Below are 27,011 nucleotides of genomic sequence, written 5' to 3' on the forward strand. Positions count from 1 at the left end.
CTATTAGAATACGATAGAGAATGCTAGAACTTCTATTATAAGTTTCTTATAAATCTTTTTTTATAAATGTTATAGAACTCGACGATATATATAATAGGATTCATATCTAAATTTGCGAGCGTCGACGATACAACTTACAGAAAATAATACAAACTAGAATAAAGCATAGAAATTCTATTGTTTTATGTCAGTTTCTTTTACCAAAGTAATAAAAATGTTCACGCAAAATTTATATGCTCGATATATTTTATATTTGATAAGTTAGAGGATTTATGTGATTTGAAAGAATACATGCAAAGGGGGAGGGGGATTCAGATGAATTACGTATTGATTTGGGATAACAGCAGTTTATTTAGACATTGATATACAGTGGATAATAAGGGCAATTAGGTGTAGATGGTATTCGAACAACATAGTTATGTGTCAGTAAACATCTCTACATCGCCGCACATACTCTTAACTTTCGCTTCTCGTTCACATATCAACGACATCTTACGCACACGCATGTACATATATATATTTTTTCTATGTATATATATATGTATATATAAATGTATTTCTCATTACAGTATACAAGGACAGCTTTCTCCTCGAAAGTATATTTCGAGATCTTCTCACTAAAGACTAATCAATACTCTCATCGTTTGGAAGACGTGGGACTTTGTTGTTGCTTTGCTTCGTTATCAACTTAGACTAATAATTAGACTAATAATTAATGAGACGACTTCTAAAGTCGGCGCGATTAATCGCCAGTAAAGGAACTTAGTTATATTAATGACATATTTATCGGTAAGATGATCTATCTCGTTAACACAATCGAAGTAAAAGATTTATTCGATTACGTATATGCGTATTTCTCGTCGATGTAGACTATCAAATAAGGCTTTTAAGAAGAATTTTAAGAAGATGATTAAAATCCAATGTAATGTACAATATAACATATGAAATAGAGTGCAAGAGATGGCATATGGTAAGAATGCACTACAAAATATAAATTGTTGCATTTTAGAAGATGTATATATAGTATTTGAATACATGCAATATATGTGCATAATATCATGTAAGAATTAAATATAATATATATGTTTATTTTAAAAGAAGTTTATATTTAAAATTTTATATCGCGCCAACAATATGTAAAATATTCACACGCATTAAAATGGGATTTTATATACAAACTTTTATAATACGAGATTCACTGATTATCTACAAAAAATAATATAACATTCTCAATTCTCTAAATTGTACAAGTAGTATAATTTACCTAATAAATCGGTATTTTAATACTTTGCTACATTAATACTAATATTAATTGTTAATATTCATAAGATCGACCGCAAATGTGTGTAAAGATGTTTTTTTACACATTCTAAAGAAAAATGCGGTATCAAAAACATGTCAGTACGTTTGCTAATTGTACAGGCAAATAAAGTGGTTGGGAGTCTACAGGGACGAGTATACTTTCGGTACAAATATATCACTCTTTGCTTAAAAAACGATCATTTACACGGGAATTAATAAGACGTGTATATAACCACGAGAGAGATTCGTTTATGAGTAGCATTGATTACTATGTCGGCAGTGCCAACGACTATGTCTAAAAAAACTCGCAACGCCGATAGAATTATGAACAATAATTAACAGTGATTCGATAGAATTCTTCTTTACAGGTATCGGTTTGCTGGTCAGATGAATTGTTTAATTCATTTTCTTCTCGAAAAATACATTTTGTCCCTTCTTTGACGCATAGTGATTGCAAATGAATTGCTTGAACTCTGGATCAACAGATACAATTTAATCTTATAAACAGCATTTCGAATTAGCAATATTAGCTGTTTAAAAGTTGCTTTATGAAAGCTTTGATACATGTTTACGCAAATCACAAATCAATAACAATGAAAATTCTTATTAATAGCTTATTATGTAAAAATATTCAAATTTAATGACAATAAAAATTTTTATTAATGACTTTTTATGTAAAAATATGTATGAAAGAAAATACATTCTAAAGAGAAAAATAGATTTTTTTAGTCTTTTTTTTACCTAAAAATGTGAACATATTTTGAAATGACTTAATTACTTTCTTTTTAATGAATTTTGTCTTTATTTGTCTCATTGAGGCAGAGTTCAGCGTATATATATATGTATATATAACGTGTTTCATATTTTACACATTACAAACGTTTCAAATTGAATTGACATCACCCGCTATAATCCAACAACCAAGCGCTTTCATTTAAATACATAGGATAACATCTTTGGCATTAAATTACAGATAACAGGATATATCGATTGTTTTCTACTTCGATTAATCCTGTATTAATTTAATCCCGGCACTAATTGCGGCTCCCCATCTAAATGTATTCATCTAAACTTAAGCTAATTGTCACGACGGCACGGCAGTCGTCGGCAGAAAAAGAAACGCGATATAATCCGAAGATGCATGTGTACATAAATACACTTATAGTTCTTGTATAATTACATCTAGATATTTCATATTACTTACTTAAATACCTTTTTCTGTTACTCCGTATTGGCGAGTGAATTTGAAATCTATAGAATTGCAAGTGTCGAACAGATCGAAACGCTTGTCGTTATTCATAACAATAAATTCACTGTATTTGTAATGTATATTACGCAATTATTCGTATAATGTAAAATAACGATTACAAAGATGTAAGTGGAAATCAGTTATTCATACATAATAAATTTCAAGAAATTACAAGATTACACTTTTCTCGGGAATCAATATGAGATTTCTAGAATATATTGAAAATGATTGTTGCATCGTACAATCTCTTGTGACGTGCAATCATTACTTTCAATAGTGTATGTATGACGTTTTGAATGAAACAATCAATTTCTAACAGAATCGTTGACTTAATTGTCAGTGATAATCGTTCGCACGAATATTTGAAAAAGCATGTACTTTCATGGGTTTGTGTTTTGTATTCTTAAAATTTCAACACTAAATATATATATAATATATGCTTTGATATATTTATATATTTATACTTTTATATATATATCTATATTAAATATATATTAGTACTCTCCTTTCGATTAGAACTGTTTAACAGTAAATTATAATATACATATATTTTTTGTATATAATATAGATGAAGTCCATAACGTTGTCTTTTCGCAAACAATCGATAAATTATAAACTCCGTCAATATCCCAACAGAATAACGCCCGATGTTAAATCTATATTCTATGGAAAAGTAATGTAGTATTTTTGCTATCTATCCCTAACGCCACGGCGATAGAAATTCTCTATTCCGTAGCTATTGGCTGACGATTCGTTGCAAATCGTACAATGGGGACAGAGCAACACTTAAACTCCGACATATTAGCCACAGCGCTTATAATTTACATTCTAAATGAATTTTTACACTATCCGAAAACAGAACTGCTTTCGCTTCAGTGGACAAACTGCAGATTTTGATTAAATTACGATAAATATTTTTATTTGAATGAGTGGAAATCCATTTTTGTACGATTTCAATAATTTTGCATAATTTTCAACAAACTTGTCAAACAATTTTAGCTTTGTAGCCATAATTAAGTAATTTAAAAGATTTGAGAAATATTTGAGATGTTTGATAACCAATGAATAAGAAGGGAGGCTAATAAGAGCGTAAGACACAGTAAATGGTATACAATCATCAAATAAACGATACAAAAATCGTTAACAAATTAAATATATTTAATGTAACGTGTTTATAAATATAAAATATTCGCAAGAAGAAAACATCCTTTATAAATTTAAACAACCACTTGTAACTTCGTACCTAAATCTTTCAGAACCAATTCGATCATCCACAAAAGTAACATGTACATTAAAAAATAGCCTTTTGATACAAATTTTGAACAACGACATCCTAATCCGCGTTTCGAGATAAAAAAATTTGATTTGGCTGTTCCATTCGGAAAGCGGATGTACACTATTATTGCTTCGGTTAATGAGTGATTGACAATGTTATCACTTGCGTAAATATTATCGAGCAGAGCAAAAAATAACGAATCTGCGTAGCTTAAGGCCGGAAGCATCTTTAACTTTGTAACTTGATTTATAACTTCGTTTCTTGGATATGCTGTGTATTTCGTTTAAATCTAGAAAACTTATATACTACGTATATTTTTTTTTTTTCGACGTGCAGGTAGCTGCTGCAAACTGGTCTCACAATAAAGAAGCGTGTAACTACACATTAATAACCCTTTACTAACATTCTCGCCTTTTTTTTAATGGTAAGATTTACGATTGCCAAATTAAATTATTCTACTGATAAACTACAGTATATCGACTCTTCCAAATATTGTAAAACATTTTATAGAACGATGAATGAACGTTTATAGGCCAATGCGTAACAGTCTAATGAATACTACCAAAAATGTTTTCTTTGTTTGATTTGACCAAAGTTTAAATACTAAATTAATTTGAATTTGATAGTTTCACACATGTAAAATAAAATTTACAAAATTATATTGTAATCTTAATTTAAAAAATGAAATCTTACTCAAACAAAATAAATAACTTACATTATTGAAATGTAGTTTTATTTGGCAGGAAAGATTAAAAAAAATAAAACCGAAAACATTTTCAACTTTTATGTTTTCTCCTATCGTGATATTAAAATCGTCTACTTCATCGTATGTCTTACGTTCGTATTGGTAGCTGAATTTTGTAACCTGAGCCCCGAATTTGTAACATTTTTAGAACGTGTCACGAAAAGTGCACTCATGGATGCAGTTTTGCCAATGATGTGTACCAGTCGGCTAATCGCTGCACATCGTACGATTAACGCCTATGTGTGGACAGATTTCTTACAAGTCATGGCCCAATCGATCCATCTCAGACAGGAGAAAATCGATGTCGGCCTCCGTTACAGCGGCGCTGGAAATAATATTCCTGAAGAAGTTGGGCCGTCGATCGTCCGGCTGGTAACCAACCATCAGCGTGCCAGCTTGCATCATGCGACCTTTCAGAATTGGACATATCTAAAAGCACAAACAGTTCTTTCTTATTCTAAGACTTCTCCGACGGAGATCTCTAAAGCTTATACATTAAATTTGACTAAATCTTTTATTAGATCTATTATTAGATCTTTTATTAGATGTTATTTGCATCTCGTATGTATTCATATACTCATCAAACGCACCTCGCCTAAGATTTTCATTCTCTCTGCGGTGTGTGGCATGTTCCGCACGCGTGTCGGCAAATACCAAAAGCAGACGTTCACCAATTCAGGCTCGAGGATCAGATAATACTTGTCAGGCATTTGTTTAATCTTCCGAACCATGTACTCCGATAGTTCCATCAGCCGATCCATGTGCTTCTCGAAACCCTCTGTTCCCTAAGTAATAAAATAATAGATTTATCCCCCATTCGGTTTAAATCGCCGTAAAAGTACAGAGTCTATCTATGTGTTATTGAGGAGAATGCCGAGTCGATGTGAAAGCGTGAAATCGACTTTCTATAGGAATGCAATGGATTTTGTACCTTGGCGCGCCATTGCAGCCAAAGCTTGAAAATGTCATTGTGACGCCCACATTGAATGACCTTATCGCCAGTGTCGAACCTCACGTCGTACAGCTTGTCCGTCATAAACAGATATTCCGCGGACATTTGGTTACAGCTGATCAGTAGCCCCTGCAAAATGGAAACGGCTCTCGCTTTCAAAACAGCCGAGAGACGAGCGCCTACAACATTTTTCCGATAACGCAGCACGTTTCCGGAATTGTTTCGCCCGGTTTACGATTGACAGGTTGCCGGAGGAGAAAGAGGGCGAGTCCGTCTGGGTCGATACGACGCTTCAACACATGCGCGTGAGGAGGAATACTCAGGATATTGAATTTACAAAATGGCGGATATGCCGCACCACAATGTTGCACTCCATTATTGGCTACCATTGTTTCAGACGAGATCGTTTTTTTAATGATCGCTTTCCCGAAAGTTTATTATTTATAAATGTTCTACGTAATGTTGATTCACGTAACCGACGATTGCTCTGTTTTCAAGCTGGGAAAAAGATCCTTTAGTTCCTACATTTATCATTTTCAATAACTCCTGTTTTTCAACGTTAACGCTTATCAAGTTAGAAAATTTATTGAATATTTATTGTTACAGTGTTACAGATATATAAAAAAAACATAGTTATATTCGTAGACTTAACTTGTATATAGATTTGTATTATTAGATAAAACAGCGTGATTGTGTTAACGAAGCATCCCTTGGACATCGCGCTTCAACGTCAACGGCAACGCGGTCCGACAAAAGCGCGGCGCGTTCTCCCCTGGATATCTCGCGGCAGCCGGTGCACGGAATTTTAATATCCGAAGGGGAAGTTCGGAGTTAGCAATAACTGAGTCGCGTGGGGGGATAGACCCTCCCCGGCGGCGCGCTGTAGACGGACGGCAACATATGTTATCTCTTAGTTTAATTAAATTCCTGTAGTGCCGGGCACCCCGGCACGTAGGTCTACCCCTCGGAATGTGACTAGTGTTGTCTCGTTGGCCTTGCGCGATGCAGGAATTTCAGTATGCTCGAAAACAGGGAGGATCTCGAAAAGTGTAACGTCTTGGACGTTCCTATCGTGGGTGCAACGTTGACATTTATTCGTGAATATTTTTTATTATTTTATTTGGAAATTTATTTTTCAACGTTTCAATCGTGTAAGAAGAAAACGTGAAAGGAGGAAAGATTAAAATGACAGAAATTGGAATATAAACCTTGAATAAGAAGGTTACTACTGATAATATCTTCAGCTACAAAGTGTTTCTGCTAAGTTATTATATATACTTGATAATAATTAAATTATTATAATTTAAAGATTTTTTTTTATATTAATGAAAATATGTAATTAATAATATTTAATTTCATAACTTACATCTTCCTTAAAGTGAATAGTGGAACACTGAAGCAAGGCTCCCATAAGTTTATGCGGGTTCCATGTTACTGAATCAGCTCTGAAAAATCATGTATTGTTGAACGTTTTATAAAAAGTTTTAATTTTCTTTGATGTAATCTTTTATATTTTTTTAAAACTAATAAAATTTATGGAAAATTGTTTTTAATATGCTTTTGTTTTAGTGAATCTCTTGAATATTACAAGTACTATAAAACTTTTTGGTAAATGCAACAAGTTTTTATATTATAGTTTACTTCAATATATTTTAGCTTACTGATAGGAAGAGTCTCTGTGTTAACAAAATATACAATATATCAAATAAGCCGTACATTTTACGAATAATGCAGAAAATTATTCTTCTTTTGCCTTATCAGCAACCTGTCGAAGCAAACTTCGCCGAGTTGACTGAAAAAGCCAGCCGACCTCAGCTGGTCGTCAAACTCTTATCCACTCCCACGGGAACCAATAGGGGATAAAATATGAGTTATCTTCCCGCCGTGCCCACGGAAGGGGGTCTATCAATTCGAGAGAAGAGCTATTAATATAGCCACGGGACCGGATTTAACCCCCTGGTCCTCGGAGACCCACTCCGGCGGTAAAAACCTCTAACCCTTCTTAATCCTTGAAAAAGCATTGTGACATGTGAGAATCCACATTCACATTCCTCGACCCAAATTTGTGGTTTGTTTCAGATACTTTAACGATTAGTGGTACACAAAATTTTTGGAGCAAAAGAATGAAGAAATCCGATAAAATACGGCAAATAATAAACAAAGTGTTGTAATAAATATTATTTGTTACAAATATTTGGCACGGATAAAATAATGACATTTATGAAAAATCGTAAGTATCATTTTGTTATAAAAGTTAGCTTTAGTGCGTAACTTGCATGCATTATGATAAACATTTGATACTTGGCAAGTGACATGTTTATCGCGACGCCGGTCCCGCGTGTTGGCTGAACATTCTGCGGATGATACGAGGGTACTCTTGAAGCACCCTCGAAGCGCGATTCGTGTCGTTAGCAGACGTTGTCCATTATTCACTCGTGTGCATCGTTCTTCATGTTACAGATCGACACACATCTATTTACTTGATTCAAATAGATCTCTGATTTGTTTGAAACAAATAGAATCCGATCTTGTGTGTAATATTTTTTCTTATGCAATTATTTATGGTAACGTTTGCTTTTTATTTATTTTTATCCTTTATTGTTAAAATATCAAGCAAATTTATAATTATGTATTTATATATTTTTACTAAAAATTAAATTAGGTAAGCAAAATAAACATTCTTGAGTTTAAATAAAAATTGTAAAGATTTTTTTTAAAGTAAAACATTAATTTGACGAGAAACGAATTACACATATCTGTTTAAATTATTTCATAATTTATTATTATAATATATAATTTACTAGTAATAAATTAAGATTGAAATAAAAGCTCTACTTTAATTTAAAAATTACTAGGAACTTTTTACGATCAATTTAGTAAAGAAGAATTATCAGCTACAAAATTTTTTCTTTGCACAGAGACGTATTTGAAAAGCGTGTATAAAGCTCGAGTGATTAATGCGATTCACAGCTGAAGCTGGCGCTCACGGCGCCCTTCCAGCGCTTTTAAATTCGTCCAAGGTGCCAACCCCAAAAGCCGCTCGATATATATTACAGGGGATGTTAATTACCCGCACCCTTAGCGTAATGTGCATACACTATGTGCGGAAATTCTATGTTCGGTAGCGCGAGAATTACGCTTTCGATTGAGTAATGATCAAAGAAAGATGTCAACAGAAGTTAATCGCTGTCGGCACAGTAGATGTATTCTTGCGCATTGCGAAAGGTGAGTCTTACGAAAACGCAAGTCAGACATTTTCTTTATAAAGTAGAAGGAATAACGAGATATTTCTATAACGACGAGGATTAAATAATGATTAGACTTCCTTAAAAGATTAATGAGAAACTAGGAACTTGTAATGAAGAACTCAAAGCTGGCTTGAAGAAAGTTGACCCAACTTCTATTCTTAACAAATAGCTTGAAACTTTGAACTTTGAACTTCACGTACACCCGCAGTCTTCGCCGATCTATCTTTTTGAGCGCGATCATCTCAATTTTATCGTGAAGGTAAAATCATGGCCGTCCTTTCTCGATTCTCAGGAACACAATCTGTGGCGCGGGGGCGAGCAGGACGGAAGAGGAGGAAAGAGGACCGGCTGGAAAATGAGGGAGGCAGTTCTCTTTGTACGAGTTTAATCCGGCATTGTCAAGGCACGGGCTTTTATTTCAGGCTTGCGAAGGAAGGCACCCGTGATGGCACGGCGCGGCGCGTCGATGTAAGAGGAGAATTCTGTTCCGCAAATGTGCTCTAGGGAACTGATCCAGCTGTTGCTCATGCGTCGGATTTTTCTATACGCGCCTTTCATTTGCCATTTTAATCAAGACTTCCAGGAAGGAAGTCCCCGTCGCAGTACAGTCCACGCAGAAAAATCGCAAGTGTACATCTGCCATCGATATGACGAAAAGAAAGTAACTTGTAACTGCGTGATAGTCTTTAAGCCAATTGCACATGTTTGCAAAAAATTTTTTTTCAATTTTATAAAATAAGTATAAAAAATGTTTTGGTTATGTGAACTTAACAATTTAAAAGGTATCATTATTATCATATTATTATACTTTAACATAAATAAGATTTGTTATGCTTCTCAATGTTCTTGAAAGATACTATGATAGACTTTGATAGACGGATTGCCCCATCTCTTTTTGTACATAAATCATTCCCGAGAGACTTCTCGCACCGATTTTCAGGTCAGGGATTGTCTGACTCGAGGGAGCAGATGCGCCTGGATGCAAATCGTGGATTAATCTCGCCAACCCTATGCATGTCTCGTCCGTACCCCTGACCCCTATCACAGTTCTCTCTTGAAGGGTTCCATTGAATTCGTGTCCACAGATATACAAGGTGAATCAGAAGTTGCGCATTTTATCGGAAACTTTTTGGGATATATAATTTCAACTTGTCTTTATCTGACAAAAATTTAATTGAGAATCATGTTTTTCACAATTTATAATTAAGTCAATAAGTCTAAAATTAAATTTATATGAAAAATGTATCTTTATTTATTTATAAAAATGTGTGTTTTAATATTTCTTTTTGCTTTTAATACTTATTCAAATTTTTCTTATAACAAAATTATCATTATCTTTAATGCAAGCAATTTTAGCGCAATCTGACGCCAACCCCTCGCAGCATCCTAATCGCGGTTTATGCGAGCAATACATTACGGGCTGACTGGCTTCGACCATTCTCATGTAAAATCATTTGCAGGGCCTGACGTTCGAATCACAACCTCGAAAGGAACGTATCGATTTTACCCCACATATGCGACATACATTGGGTTGGAGACATTTTTCAAAAGAAGTCCATTACAACTAAGCCCAACTAAGCCTCAATAAACTATAAAATTCGTAGCTTGGATCTCCCCTACATTAAGTGTACGTTCGCGATATTTAGAGTTAGTTGCAGAAATAAATAGGATTTCAAGTAAATAAACACAAAATATTACGAAAACAAAAAGTACATGTAAAAAAATAATAATATTTGATATAGAAATATGGCGACAAATTGCGTAATAATTTAATTAAAAAGTTATTAATCAAATTTATGTTTTTTTTTACAGTTTTTTAACCGCTTGCTGAAGTATAAATTAAAATAAAAAAAAATTTTATTCAATATTCAATTTAGTACTTACCGTTCGATGCCGGTCAGTCTCGGATGTCTATACTTTCTCGACAGAAGCAGTCCACCACCCCAAGCCGCCTGTAACAGTAATGTATAATCACTCGATAATGAAATGTGAAAAATTAAAATTAAAAGCATGCGGGCTTTTTTCAAGCACTCTTTAATGTAATTTATAAATCCGGTATTTTTCAAATTTCCCCTGTAATTCGCCCACACGAGTGTAACTGGTGGCACTTCTGCCGCTTCCCACATTTATTATTTACGTTAAGATTCTTACGCGTTTGGCATTTACAGCTTAAGCCGCGTTTGGATGAGTTTGATTGCATAAGCGCATCTAGCTTAAAACAAGCCGTACTGCTTAAACGGGCTTTTGAAGTTACTCGATTAAATTAATATTCTCTCTTTTTTATATTTATCATTTTATATAGTCATTATTAAATTGATTGTATATGTAAAATAAAAAATCAATAATCTATCTTCTTGTATTTATGATCAATATACAGAAAGTTTTATTTAAGTGAAAATAGATAATGCTTTATTTTACACATAGATATTGAAATGTTTAAACAAACATTATTTAAAGTTATTTGTTTGAGACTTACACTTGAACACAAATACAAGATAAATATATATATATATTTTTTTTTTTCTCGAAAAGGATTACTTACGTCGACATGCAACCACAAATTATATCTTTGACAGATATCAGCAATTTCCGGAATCGGATCAAATGCACCAATAACCGTTGTTCCTGCAGTGGCATTCACGAAGAACGGAATGTGACCTTTGGCCTTGCGCTCCAGGATCAATTCCTCCAGTTTCGAAGGAATAATGCGACCGCGCTCGTCGCTAGGCACCATCACGCAATTATCCGTGCCGAGGCCGCAAACGGACGCGCATGATTTCACAGAATAATGGCACTGTAGGCATTAATAATCCACACTAATAATGAACAACCTAATCAGTTTTTTCTTATGAAATTTTAATCGATTCTTTCAAACTTATGTAATTTCATTTAGAAATTATGCTAATTTCAAAAAAGTATTCATGAATTTATTTATTACTTTCTGCTAATAGTTTTTAAAAGTTAAAAGCTGTATTTTATTTTGTCAAATGTTCAAGGAAATTTTGAAACTATAAGAACAGCTTCATTAAACGTTTAAATTCAAACGCGAACCTGATCGGACGTAAACATAACCAGCTGTCCTCCAATAGCAGAGAGTCCTTTTTCTTTATAGTACGGGAACATCTTGTGCCTGGCCGCGAGAAAGGCATAAAGATTGCTAATAGATCCTCCTGGTGCGAGAATGGAGTCACCGCAGTTCCAGCCTATAAGCTCGCGCATTTTTTGTAAAACGACATGCTCCATTAGAATGAATACGGGAGCGATCTCGTAGGTAAACATATTCGTGTTTGCTGTCGCAGTTAGCCACTCGCCAGCCATAGACATTAAATCGAGACCGCATGATAGTTGATTGAAGAAACGTGGGTGTCCTAAAATCAAGAGGAAAAAACTCTCTCAGAGAAGAATCGCTGTCTAATCTTTGCAATTTGATCGCAAAATTGATTTTAATTAAAATTTTGCTAAAGCGCGTAACCTTGTCGAGAATTATTCTGAAGGTGTGGCGAAAAATTAATTACTACCTTGTCGATAAATCACTCTGCCAAACGTGGCTGCAGTGATTGTGGACAAGTGGTTCTTAATAGCAAAGTAATTAATAATGTTGACGTGGCACGTGTACAAGTATTATTATATTACACGCGACCTTGTAATGTCGCCTAAGTTAAAGGCACGCGAGAGAAAAGGCGGCAAGAGAAAGAGAGAGAGAGAGAGAGAGAGCTTTAAGCTCTTCCCGAGTACGTTGTCATCCGCTCGGATGAACATTGCGCGAGGATCAGGCCTAATGCTTCTATTCCATGGGAGCCCAGCCTCCTGATGCAACTAGGGGAGCGAGTACTTTATTTTCTCTCTCTTTCTGACATAAATGTCTAGACATTTCAGCCTTCTAATCCGCTATTTGCGTTCCGCGTTAAACTCATTTATAGTTCAAATGCACCATTGAAACATTCATACAAGGAAGAAAATGCAAAGAAGTACAGTAAACTACAAAGGGGAAGAAGATGACTGTCGAAATTTAAGAAAAAAATATTTTCTCGTTTTTCTCTCCCGTGTTTCATCCGGAAACAATCAATGGAACACAGATAAAAGAACCCTACGAGCACTATCACCTTTCTTGGGCTAGCGTAAATCCCTTGATCCTTGAAATATGATGGATTCACTTCGTTGAATATCCGGTATCGAAAATACTTTGACCCTCGTGTGCTCGATAATCTTATGCTTTATTGCACCACACACGGAGACTGATACAACAAAGTCATTTTGCAAAAATAAAACTGCAGCTTAAACATTTCGAATTTATATCATGAAAATTATCTTAGATAGATATCAGACAGGATTTACCTAAGAGGCAGAAATTTTTTGCGTCAACAATATTATTGCGAGTTCACGGCAAATTGTATTAAACCAAACACGTTATTTATCTATTTGATAAGCTGCACAGACTTTAATTTTCTGGATTTACGCAATGATTGACGCGTAGCATCGCGGGCTACGGATATTCCCCTTCACCGACGGCAACAGCCTGGGATTCGACGCGTGGTAAAGTCGAACCGACGTTAAAGATCTGGAAGGATAATCTCCGATTCTTGTCGGAGGATTCTCTTCACGAACGCGGACCACGTGTTTCCATTAAAAGGTTTCTATTAATGGAAAACGATTATATATAAATGGTAGCGAAAGTTTCTTGAAATAGATTTTTATTGCCACGGTTTTGTAAAATGAAACAAACGATGTTCCTCTACTTATTGAATGGCCATATAGTTATGCAAGAAACGTCCAACCCACGTTTTATTAATTTTAGGCACATATTAGGCTCGGATCTTTTTCTTTTAATGTACGAACAACCCGCTGATTATAATAATTCAAAAATTATAATTTTATAGGTTGGACGTTCCTTGCATAACCATAGCCAAATATTCTTTATAAGTAACGCTATGTATCTTCACAATCTCTGTAACACAAACAGTTTTTATTCCCTTTGTCCTAAAAATTTATATCGACTGCAAACGCCCGATAGATTTTGCTTCCTCATTTATCTTGAAAAAAGTCTCAACTATTCCAATAATCCTTGTAAATGGCTGCACAGGCCGTCATCGATTGAGACAAATAACAACTGTTCGACGCGAAAATCGCCTCAGACACGATATCAGATGGTGGTATTTGAGCCGTTTGTCGTACTGTTATTCGCAATTATCTCGGTCCGTGGAACGTGGCACGCGTCCGGTCGAGGGGTCTGCGAGAAGACGATCTTCCCTCTTCTTCCCGTCTGGCAGGAGCGACAGAATCGCGCCCTGGCCAAGGGTGGAGCAGGGTTCGATGGTCCGAAGCGCCCGCATTTTGCGCGTCACACGCGTCGCTGCTCGACTAGATTGTTTGCAGAGGCTCTCAAACGCTGCACGCGTGTACAGTCAGAGAAAAACAAACACGTGCGATCAACTAGTGCAAGATAAGCTGCTTTGCGTTACGCAGACTTGTGTCGCGAATTCAGGATTGCGCGATCAGTCCTCTGGCATCTTCCTGCGGAAGCTACATTGAATCAACTACTCTCATCTCGTGTTATTAGCCAATGTTCTTGTTTCCTATTTGTAATTTCTATGTAAATGTTGGCTATAAATAAACACGATAGAGAATAATTAAGCAAAAATCAATGTAACATTATCTCGAATAAAATAAACTGATCAACGATACAGATTTGAATAGATTAAGTTTGATTATTTTTCTATTTTGAAATTATATTTTGCACAGTTCGCATTTAACTAAATTTTGAAAATTAATAGTGTATTTAGAGCTTTGATTTTCGATTGTAATACAATAAACAATTGTCTCAACTGCAGTCGGTTCTTTGGCAGCGATTATGCTATCCAGGGAATCATTTTCCGACTAATTTGCTCCTGCCCTCGCGTAGTCGGGAAAAAGAGAGAAAGCAAGGAGAACCTGTTCCGAGCAGGCCGCGGTGATATATTATAGGGCTCGGGATTTGTATGGAGCGAAGTGTGTAACTCGGGCTTAACATTAATGCTGCGCGATCAATCATACCGCTCATAACGAAGGTAACATTGTGCTTGGCATTGCTGTTATATTACATCTATAAAGCATTTTGCAAAATATTGCGTCGTAATATGCTACTTTTACATCACTTTGTTCGTATGAAAAATTGCAACTTTCATTTCAATGAAACACTTAAACATTATTGCTGGCAAATAGAAACATTTTGTAGTTATTTTACGTTTTGATGGAAAAAATATGTCAATAGAGAGATAAATTTTATAAAATAAATTCTTTCCAATCGGATAATTTGCAGCAAATCGAGTGCAATGCCCTTTTATTCCTGCCAATACGAACAAATTACGTGTTTTCAATGCCCGGTATGTTCGATCTTTTTCGATGGAAACTATCATCACTTGAATACTCCCCACGTGATACGGCGTTTTTCGCATTCCGTGACGAACCGATTTGCGCATTCCACGACGAACTATCGATATCAATTTAAATTCCTACGCTGCAGCCCGATGCTGCCCCGCTGAAGCTTTGCGAAATACCGCTACCCCTATATCGCGTAGTGCACCACCCTCTGCAGCTGGATTTCGGTCCCTATTTACTGTTTCCCCTCTATCCTACTAAAGAAAAATCTTGTCGAAATGGCTCTTAATTACACCAATCCTATTGAAATTTGCCATCCCAATAGTGCCACGTGCAAACTTATGCCAGCAGTAAGAATAGCATTTTAATATCGTACACCGAGCAAGTGTTTGATAATAACAATCAAGTATTGATAAAATAATTTTGATTAAATGTTTTATTAATATAACAAAATATTTAGTAGTACTTAGTAATTATATTAATAACCCTAAACATAGTAATAGTAACCAATTAATTACTAAACGATTATTAAATATTATTAAATGTGGTTGCATTAAATTGAACATTTAATTGAAATTAATTCAAAGTTTAGTAACTCTGCTTGATTATTACCAAACCTTTCTTTTAGTGTAAGCACAAATTTGATCATTTTTTTAGTTATAATCATAATATGTAAAAAATTATATCTATTAATTAAGTTAGTTTCTATATTACTGTATCACGTCATACAATTTTATAATTGTTTTAAGAAGTTGCAGACAAGAAATTGCAATTCATGAATAAAGGTCAAATCATCCAATTCAATATGTATTTACGTAATAATAAAAATATGGGATGGCAGAAATGGATTACGTGACATTCGGCACGCATGTGCAGTTGTTTGACCTAGAAAGAGTTACATTCAGAGACGCATAAAACTTCAGTTTCTTTTCAAACAGCTGGATTTTCGATATGTCGCAGATTTCTTGCGTTTCCACAAGTTTTGTGGGTCGTAGTAAGTAGAGCGTAAGTTTTTATACGGGATTGAGTTGCGATGTTTTTAGTGTCGGATATGTGATTTGAATATGTTCGCGTACAGATGCGGTTATTCCAGAAATTTTGTCATTCAATCTCGAATCGATATTCTGTCGTTTGTGCAACTTTATGATTAATAAAAAATATTTTTAAATAAAGCGTTAAATACACGACGTTCGTGTTATTTTAATAAATTTACATATTTCAAAATTTCTACTTCTTTATATTCTTCTTTTTATTATTAGAAACTGCTGTTGTCATCGCAAGTACATTTTTAATTTCCACACGATTGTTAGAATGTATCTAGATTGAATTATCCTGTTGCCATTGTCAATATTTATTAAAAGACTTTTTTCCGCAATCACCATTCTCCGTTATCGACATCTCTCAACATATTTCTGATATATCTGCCCTTTCGGAAGAACGACTTTTGTCTTGACGCATCAGTTGATATTCTTCATGGACAGGACGTTTTTCTGTAGCCAAGCATAGGTCTGATCTCCCTCCTCCCGCAAACCCGATATACCAAGGGTTCCCGAATCTTGCGGCATATAATCTAATAACGAGTTTTTGTCGGCACGTATCGTGCACGCGCCCTTCGATACCGGGGAGATGATCACGCGGCCCTCGCTTCCTTTTACATAGGCTGCAGACAAACGGGATTCCTGGCCCAAGTTTAGTTAGGTCTGTTCCATTGTGCATTACCATCCATTCAAGCTGGTAATCGAATCCTACCGAGATAGCGAACTTTCGCACGCCGTGGGAGATTTGCGGTTGACTTTTGGTATTTCACCGAGCCTCTATATTACTATCCAATCACTTCGATAAATCGACGTTGTTAATGCAAAAGTTGGAACTCATGTATAATGTGGATCACGTATAATGGATACATTTATTTTGCTCTTTATATCTTATTAAAATAAAACGCGCAACTAAAGCTCGTAGAATCATTTGTAGAATTTATGATAGGAGATTTGCAAAAATTCAAGAAAATTTAGAACGAAAAAATTGGAAAAAGACATTTAAACATGTGCCCAAACAAATAAATAAAATTTATATAAATACTAAATTACATACACTTTGTAAGATTAATGTGTTGCTTTGTATATTTATTAAAATTTTATTAAATTATTTGTTTGAAAGTGTTTTATTAATTATTAAATATAGAAGAAAAAACTTTTTTCACTAATGTCCTTTTTTATAATAACTTGTACACAAATGTAAAAATAACGTATAAAGCAGCTTTTTCTGCTTATCATTTCTTTTTATCTTTTCTGATAATACGAGATGTGACTTGAAAAACGGTGGACGAAAGTAAATATTCTGTAGCTATCGCGTATGTCTCTGTGCCTATTTATTGTAAACGACATCAATGTGTCTATTTCGAGGGTTGGCCAATAGCCATCGGGTTTCATTGGTGGTGTCTGTCGCTACCTTATCTTCACCCCTGCGAGCGCGTATGCTAAATTGAATATGAAATTATGTGGCTTATCGCCCCAAGGGATAGGAACGTGCGATAGCATGGTGTTAAAATGCTTCTCTTGATAGGGGTGCTTGCACTTTTGCAGTTTTTTTTTGTCTATTATCTCGGCAACATCGTGCATTTTGCATTTGGTGTTGACACAAACTTTAATAATTTAAACGGTCAAATACTTTTATAGTAAAGTTATTCGAAAATATAAAATTACTTTAAAAATATATATATTCAAACATTATTTTTTTAATCGTGCAGAAGAGTAAATAGTTAGAATATTTAGTCTCTTTGCGAATGTGTGACGTTATTCAAAATAATGAAATATTTTAAAAGTTCTAGAAGTAGAAAAAATGGAAAGGTTCTTCGATAATAACAAATAATCAAATTGTAAGTATATTTGTTTTTCTATAAACGTTTTTCTCCAAACGTTTCGAGAAACGTCAAATTTTGAATCATCTTTATGTACATAAAGCACTATAAGATAAGATTCGATGATTTTTTGAAATATTCTGTATTATGCAACATTATAGTAAATTTGAATTTATAAAGTAGTATAAGATTGCTAATTTTTTAATATTAATAATTTGTTAGTTAAAAATTTAAATTTTTCAATTTTTTTCTAAAATTTAATTATAACGTTGAATATTTATTTAATTGTAACTTTTGGTGTTCTCTTCAGAGCATATACCTACATCCCGTCAATATTTTATTCTTTAATTTTCGTTAGTAATCTGACACGAATTGGAATAAAAGTACTTCATATATTTATATCACATATCTCTAATCAAACTTTTCGTTCATGTTTTATTATTAAAAAAATTACATGTAATTTTTATGAGATTAATTTTAAGATTATGTGCATTTTTAGTGTGTATGCAATATTAACAAAATTAGGCAAATTTTTCTAATAATTAACTCGCTTACAGACGATTGCTTAATAAGAAGGTATTCAATTAAAATTTAATATGTTAAGAAAATGAAAAGAGTTAAAATATTCTTACCAGTCTTCACTTGATACTTCAAAGTTGTAGAACAATCCAGTAGGAGCTGTTGCAGGGTTAATCCGGTATCAGGAACTTCTAGATCGAGTAAACGCATCATATCGGCAGGATGATGAAAATCGAGGATCTTCGCATTTCTATCATTCGTTGATTTGACGAAGTCTAGCAGAATATCCACCACCTTCATTAAGAACTCTTTAGTCGCCGGATAACCTTCTGCATTATGAGGCAGAATGTCTGCGAACAAAATAAAAAGTTGCAAGCGCAAATTCTTTGCTCTCGTTTATTTGTTAAATAAACATTTTTACGACAAGCATCAATATAAAAACATATAATGAGTATTAATGCGACACATTCATGCAGATTTGATTTAAATTATGTCATTAAAAAATTTTTACGCGTTTTTAAAATAAATTATATACCATATAGTATAATATTATATTATGTATAATATATTTTTAACAAACTGGAATTTTTATAATTTCTAGAAATAAAATCAAATAATAATAATTCATATCTAGTACAATGCAATGACAATAAAAACTCTCTAATTGTTGAGATCAAGTGAAATCTCTTCTACCATAGCGAATGATATCATTGACAAGATCTCTTTCGACTGTTACTTCATTGTTTAACCTACCATTATGCCTTTGATAGCATCCTCGAAGATAACGCGCGCTCTAAATGATTTCACCTCATCAAACAATTGAAAGTATAGACCTATATTGACACACTCTCACTTGTTTGGTGGGATGACACCATCTTATGCATATTCTTCTTCTCTCTTCTTCTTTATTCACGGCGAATCCTTTTTGATATCTTAACACTATGTCCGTATTAATACAATAACATGCAATTCATTGCTCTGTGAAAACCATGCACAGTATGATTATTCCGCAAGTGAATATAATTTTTAATTTGAGTTTCACATAATTAAAGTTAGAAATCAATAATAAAATGTATGATTAAACTTTAAAAGATCATCTTTGCAAATTAAACTTATCAACTTTGTAAGTGAATAATGAAAATTATGATAATATTAAAATATATGATTTTTGTACAAAATTTTACATGCTATTAAAAATATTTAAGCTATATAGTATATTGTATTTTTACAATTGCGAGCAAGTATGATAAGACATATTACAATGTTCCCTAATAATACATGTATATGCTAGCTAGATGATTGAATTATACAGATTCAATGAAGATACAACGAAGTCGTTGCAATGGAACATTTCAATGCGTTCGTGGTAAATCCTGGGTAAATTGAACTGTTCTTCTATCGAGCAGCAACCATAAAGTATCCCATGAAACCATCCCCTCGTTTCCCATTGCATTAAGGTGATCCCATGGATAAACAGCCTAGCTACTATGGGACTTTGCTTTTAAATTATTATTTAGCATTTTAAGACGGGGCGACGGCGGTACGAACGAGATTTCTTAAGAAGAAATAACATTAGATCATTATTTTCATTTTTTCAATACTGTAAAAAACATATTACATACTTAAATATTGTAAACAACATGTTGATAACACCATACAAAAAAATTGTTAGAATTTAGAAAGCTTACATGCTACTGTGCTTCACTAGTTTAATATAGACGTAAATAGCAATCTTATTAAATCTTTGAAAATATAATAAAGATTAATCTGAACTCCACCTAATATTTCAGTGAAAATATTTGCTGAAAGTAAAAATTTTAACAGAAAGTCTTTTGGTCAGTAACACTTCTTTTAAATGGTTTCGCTCTTCGATCGATACGAATATTTTTTCAATGATCATAAAAATGCTGAATAAAAGCCGTCTAAAGAAAGAGAGGGGCGTACGAAAACTTATGGTGAATTGCCTTGAGCCTATGGTTAGACAAGGGAAATCCCCGGCTTCCAGCGGTCGGATCCAGCTAATCCTGCTCCATCAATCTAATGTCCAAAGACCTCCGTCTTTTTCTCGAGGTTTATAGCACTTTTCGAGATACAAATAAGCCCGTAGCAGTCGCTCAAGCTTTCATTACGTTGTATCATCTAATTGGCGTCTGTTGTACTTAATTAATATTTTTCGTAATAATTTCCAACACGCGCGTAAATATCTCCATTTAAATAGACAGCTTTAAAAACGATAATTATTTTAGTATTCTAATCTTACGTAAGATGTGTCATTGATTTTCTCAAGTGTATCACGGAGCTCGGAGTCGATACATCCGTGTGCATAGTCATTTAGCACCAGATGTGTCTAGACCCTCGCATTTCGACTTTAATCAAAGCGCCTTCTGAGGGCTGTTACACGTGGCAATTAGTCACGCCGATTTATAAGCCGGATTACGATTTAGCCGCTTTAATTTATAGCAATACTGCAGATTTCGCATTACGACGTAATACAGTTGCGATCTCGAGTGAAATTCTCGTTTTCGTGCGGGATTTACTGTCATTAATGATTCAAAATCAAAATTGTTATTTTTTTTTTTTTTTTAAGCAAGAATCCATTGAAATGTTCAGTCCTACGAGAGTGGCACGCGCATATCGTTATCGCCCGCTAACACTTCCCGAACGACGAGAATGACAAACCCTTCCGTCTCCCTGCGGCGTGTAATCTGTCCTCAGCCACTCGGCACCTACCAACCTCTTTGGAATAATTCTAAATCCTCTATTATTATGCACCCTTCCGACCGACAGGCCTTACGAAATCAGGACAATATTGTGACTCTTGGATTTTGCTCTCAAAAAGCCAAGTCTGCGCTCGCATAATACCGAATATCGACATAATTTGCTGTTTTTAAATTTCGTATGTCAATTTTTACGATGCTGATTTAAAATTACCATCGTTAGAATAATTTTTAACTGATGATAACGTGTGAATGAGTAAAGCGGCGTTCATGCACCATACGTTCGTTAATTGTTCGCTGGATATTTTTATATCAAACTCATGCAATATTCTAATAAATATTAACTAAAAAATCACGTAATTTTCACTTACCCGAGTACTTCAAGTTGCAGTGCTCTTTAGAGAGCGAATAAGTGTTTTCGGCACTCATTAGTCTGGTTGGCGAATGCGTTCGTGCGAAGTTCTGAAATCCAAAGCAACGGGGTTCTATCTTCTTAAGGTACACTTTGCATTTACGTGAGGTTTATTCAGCTGGATTAACTTTTAGTAAATATTAAAAGTGAATTTTTTTTAGCCAGAATTCTTATTTAATCAAACCAACTTAAATTTAATCCGCTTATATGAACTAACCATATTAATTATAAGTATCGGCAATCGCTGGAAATCAAGAAATTAACACGGTTAGCCTAAGAATCCTCAGTTGTAGTTACGAAATCAGCGAGATATGTCTCGTCGACAACGTTTTCACCAATACTATACTCGTCGCCTATGAGGCTACGAATATATATACCCGTTTACATGTACATTAAATATTGGGTATACGACTTCCGCGTAGAGCAGTAGGTGGTATTACGGCACCCCATTTACATCTTGTACAATAACTTTGTTAATAATTAATATTTTAAATTAGAAACTTAACGATCTCATTCATCAATGGGCTATTCAATTGAGTCTAAACTCAACTTATGAAATATTTATCACTTAAAATGTTACGTATAAAAATAAAACGACACTAATGGTTCGAAGAGAAGCAGGGATTGGCAAAGTGACTAACAAGAATAGATGTAAAAAATTAGATTTAAAAGAAATACAATGCTTTGTTATAAAACTATACATTTGTATGAGTGAGCAGCTTAAGAAGCTGCATTAGCGAAATTCCATGCTATTGCTCAACTTTGCATAACTCAAAGTGCAAATAGCTAAATAAAATGTTAAATAATATAAAGCAACGTTCAAGTATATGTACAGTCGTGAAATAATACGACTATGATTGAAAAAAGTGCAGAGATAATTAAACGCTAAAATGTACCTTGAACAAAATTTCGAAATGCTGAAAAATAAAAATGCTTTATAATAAATGTCATCTATTATTGACGTATTAGCGCGAATGTATAACGATGAGCTACTAAACTTATAATTTCATAAATAATTATTAGAATTTGTCACTTTAATATGTAATAACGGATATATTACGAGTGATCAATAAGAGCCATAATACCACCTTCTTCTCTACTACTACGGAACGTTTCGTTTTTGATTACAATTTGCATTCGCAAGACAAGTCGAATTATTTTTTTGTCACTTTAATCGACTTGACCGATCAAATACATAAAGCAAGAACATAATCAGCGTGTTACGAAAACAATACTTAAATTAAATAAAGATATTTGATAAAGACATTGTCGACGTCAATCTCACTAAATGAGCAGACGTAATGAATGATGTGCAATGTGGATGCCTTACATATAAGTATTCCTTGATCGCTGTGATTTTAGTGCCGATCATTTGCACATTGTCCATGTCTCTGCTTGTGTCCCTCGCCTCAACAGTTCCTACAACAATCAACAATAGGTTTCGCTTCAGTCACGACGTACTGCGGCGTCGAGTCTTCGGCGAGTTTCAGCGTGATTGCGAAATTGTTAAGCGAGAATCGCCGTGTTAACCGTGTAACCGCGACAGGCTGAGCGACTGAAGAAACATGGACAGAGAGCAGTTTGTGGTCTTTTTTTTTAATTACTTCCTAGAACACAAAGCTTTAGCACACTTTCATGACCGTGTCGTAGAATATATTGCAAATGCCAAGCTAACCGATCCACACTTATTCTTTTCTTAATGAAACATGTGTATTTTCAAAGCAAAAGTAATAGTGACGTTTATTGATAGCTTAAGATTGGCTCTCTGAAACACCGCATATAAAAAAATATATAACATAAATATTGAAAAATTTTAAGTAATAAAATTGATACAAAAACTTAAAAAAAAAATTCGGAAAAATAATACTAATATGTTTCAAAAGATATAAAAAAATAAAAGATAGAATTGCTATTGAAATAAAAAATAAGATCAGTAGAAAATATGGGGTAAGAAAGACATAAGATAAAATATAGTATGACATTATCATAACTAAAAATAACTTACGAACGTAATGTCTAATAAGCGGTCTCATAAAAATAAACAGAAAATAGCTAAAGAAAATTTTCTTGAATACATTAAATCTTTTGACATATCGTCTATAGAAGTCAATTTTAGAAGAAAATAATTATCTAAAGAAAAAACGTCAATAATTAAAAATGCGAGTGCTGAGAAAGCACAAAATCATGCTCAATCCTGTGTCATCGCAGACAAGTAGTTAGACTTGTAAGTAAAATATGATACAGCCGCGAAGTCTAGAATTGATCAGAGCAAATAACATATAAAATTTTGCCTATTAACAATAACTACAATATTATAAAAATATGTACACAGAATAGACAAACTCGAACTATCAATCGCATTGTTTGTTCTAAGTTTATTTGAAAGGTAAGCTTCTTGAATTTTTCAATCGCTTTGCTCTCTGAATCAATAGAGCGGTCCTGGAAGCACGAGATGTAAGTTGTAAAAACTCCAAAAGACATCCACCTATTCCTTTAGATAACATTAAAACGTGCAATAGACAAAAATATAAGGAAGAGATAAAAATGTCTATGAAACATGCATGATTAATGAATGTATTGGAAGAAACAATATGACATATTTTATATTATCATATAGATACGTTGTAATCATTTATTTTTTTATATCAATAAGTTACAACTTTTTTACTTTAAAATAAAGAAACATGCGTTCATAATCTATATTAGAATTCTATAGTTTAAGAAATAAATTCTCTTTTGTTAATAAATTTGAATTTAATAATTTTTAAATAATTATACTGTTAGCAGCATTACTTTATTTTGCATTTTAAATTCTTCTTCGGTATGTGTTTTCTCATATCAATTTTTTTTAAAGGCTTATATTATTAACAATATTATTAAGCATTATTATTTTATTTTGCATTTTAATTCTTTTTACAGTTTTCTTCTTCTAATTATTCTAAATTTTTAATTTACAATTTTTGACACATGAGAGAGTTTTTATAAATCTAGCAACAAAAGATATGTTTTTACACACAGAAAAAAATTATCACGTATTTGCAAAATTGTAAATTATAAAGCCACGACTTAATACCACAATAAAAACTATAGAACTGTACTGATAAAGACTTTAAAATATTTATGAAAAACAACATAATAGGCTAATTACAAGAAATAAAAATAAAAATCATGACATCTGTCTTGAAAGATCCAACGATGTTATAAAAAGTCTTTGGTATCGTGCCTGTAAAAATCATATTATTACACGAAAAGAACGGTTTTGCTAAAAAATCTCAAAATTTAGCTGGATTTGAAAATACTTTTATTTGATCATCAAAATAATTATGTAAGATGGTTGCTAAAGTATCAAAATTTGTTGCAGCATTACCAATCAATTTACTTTATAATTATTTTAATAGTCCAACAAACTTATTTTTATGTCTGTATCTAACTAAATTTTTAAATACTTTTCCTCATAACTGTTCTTTCCGTGCAGTTTATAACTTAGTAATTTAATATAATTTTAATTACAAATGTATTAGTAATTTAATTTTATATGTACATAAACAACTTAATAACAAAACCATTAAAATTATTACCCGTATTTAAATTTTATTGCTTTGGTTTCAATAATTTCTTTTTAAATACTGTTCAAGCGCTTTCTAAATTTATCCTATATTTTTGAATTTTCTAACTTATTATTATACTTCTTTAAAAAAAAACACATAGCATAATACAATTATCAATTTGCAAAACATTCTTCGATAATTCTATAACATACATAATATCAAAAATTAAAATTACAAACTAACAAGAAAAAATAATCTACCTTCTGATACACCTTTACTTTGTACTCACCTAATCTCGTCTTCTTCCGCGCCGGATCTTCTTTATGACCGGATGGCTTAACCGGATGGTCTCAACGGGGTCTAAATTTTGCTTCAGAATGAGTGTAGGTTTCGAGGGTGAAATGCCGACGGAGAGGCGAAGCGACGACGGGCTTCAGGGTGGTTTCCAAGGGACTGCTTCGTGCCGAAAACGCCTGGACGACTCTCGAGCTTCGGCCTGACTCGGCTTGCCTCGAGTCTGCCTGACCCAGTTTCATCTCGCGCAACCTACGCAGCCACCCTCCCCAATCGGGGGTGCTTTTGCGTAGGCGTGGCCGTGTCCAGTCGCGGCTGGTGGGAGTTGAAGGGTGAAACCTAGTGGATACCAGGGCGTGTCGCCATTTCACCAATCCTGAGGCGAACGTCATTTTTGACGTCAGAGGGAAGAAGAGAGTAAAGGAAAGGAAGTACGCCAATTTCTCTTCTTGTTTCTTTTTTTTTATGTTTCCAGGCTTCTTTTTGTTTATCCTAGCCGCGTGCGGTTTCCGTGGCGGAACTATCCGCTACTGACACGTTTGTGTGTTATTCAATTCGCTACCTTAGGCCGTTGAGACGAAGGAGCGCTCAGGAAACAAGAATCTCAAGCTTTCGACACGGGTGATGAAAGGTGGAGGTAAATTAAAGTTCAAGATTATTCTGAAGGATTTTACGTCCTTAAACTTTCAAGGCATGAATATTCCAACGGATGTACAGTGGTTATGGCATATGGCCTTTTACATTTGAAGATAATGGATATAATGTTAAATGTTACCAGTGTTTCAAATAACATTGAAACTTTAGCTCGTTAATAATCTTAAAAATAAAATTACGCTAATGAATGATTAAACCCATTAAACATTCTACCGTCGCATCAAATGATAGTATTACACTTGTACTACGATTGCCTTTTGAAAAGGAAGAAAAATAAAATTGAACAAATGGGGAATGTAATATTATTATTGAATAATATAAAATAATGTTATTAGAGAAGCAGTTGTCTGTCCTTTATTAATCTTTCCAATTTTCTTAATATTAATTAAGAATTAATTACGAGTAAAATTGGACATCAAAAGGTCACTTTGTGGTTTCTTATATATTAAAATCTAAAGTGGTAATCAACGCGGCATCAATTTATCAATCTAAAAACAATGTTAAAATATTAAGTCAATATCTCTCAGTTACATCTAAAACAGAAGCGGAGCGCTCATTAGAGTGCGAAACGGGCTACCATAGAAAAATCTAATTGCTGATTGTCCAATTTCTTCTGCGGAAAATGTCGCGACGCCTGCGTCTTTCGCCGACAACGGGGGTGGATCGGGGCTGAGGAACGTGAACAGGTAGGTAAACAGGGATGACGATACTAGAAGAGGAAGAAACGATTATGGTTACACTAGCGGGGGTGGAAAGGACAAAATGGACGGCAACCAATAGAACGCCGGGACAAAATGGCCGTCGGTGAATTTAATCAATACCGTCCTCCGTCCTTCGTTGTAGGTGGAGGACAGGACGAGACCCAGAAAGGGCCAGGATCGTAA

The 27,011-nt window shown here is 33.9% G+C and overlaps 1 protein-coding gene across 3 annotated transcripts; it reads right to left on the reverse strand.

Annotated features, from left to right (window-relative positions):
* Positions 1–331: 331 nt before the first annotated feature.
* LOC105194684 (glutamate decarboxylase) lies at positions 332–25,682 on the reverse strand. Of its 3 annotated transcripts, XM_026130776.2 has the most exons (11): positions 25,469–25,682; positions 22,962–23,050; positions 21,591–21,681; positions 18,616–18,852; positions 11,824–12,140; positions 11,315–11,566; positions 10,657–10,724; positions 6,891–6,969; positions 5,504–5,653; positions 5,163–5,357; positions 332–5,001 (listed from the first exon to the last, which is right to left on the reverse strand). In XM_026130776.2, the coding sequence occupies exons 2-11, from the start codon at positions 23,016–23,018 to the stop codon at positions 4,828–4,830; spliced, it is 1,620 nt and encodes a 539-aa protein (XP_025986561.1). In that variant the 5' UTR covers positions 23,019–23,050; positions 25,469–25,682; the 3' UTR covers positions 332–4,827. The 3 variants fall into 3 exon arrangements, with proteins under 3 accessions (XP_025986561.1, XP_011158043.1, XP_039310772.1); XM_011159741.3 differs by lacking the exon at positions 22,962–23,050 and having other exon boundaries at positions 25,469–25,666; XM_039454838.1 differs by lacking the exons at positions 22,962–23,050; positions 25,469–25,682 and adding an exon at positions 21,849–22,029.
* Between the last annotated feature and the right edge of the window lie 1,329 nt (positions 25,683–27,011).

This window comes from Solenopsis invicta, chromosome 11 (genome assembly GCF_016802725.1).
Source record: "Solenopsis invicta isolate M01_SB chromosome 11, UNIL_Sinv_3.0, whole genome shotgun sequence".
Classification (NCBI taxonomy): Eukaryota; Metazoa; Arthropoda; class Insecta; order Hymenoptera; family Formicidae; genus Solenopsis; species Solenopsis invicta.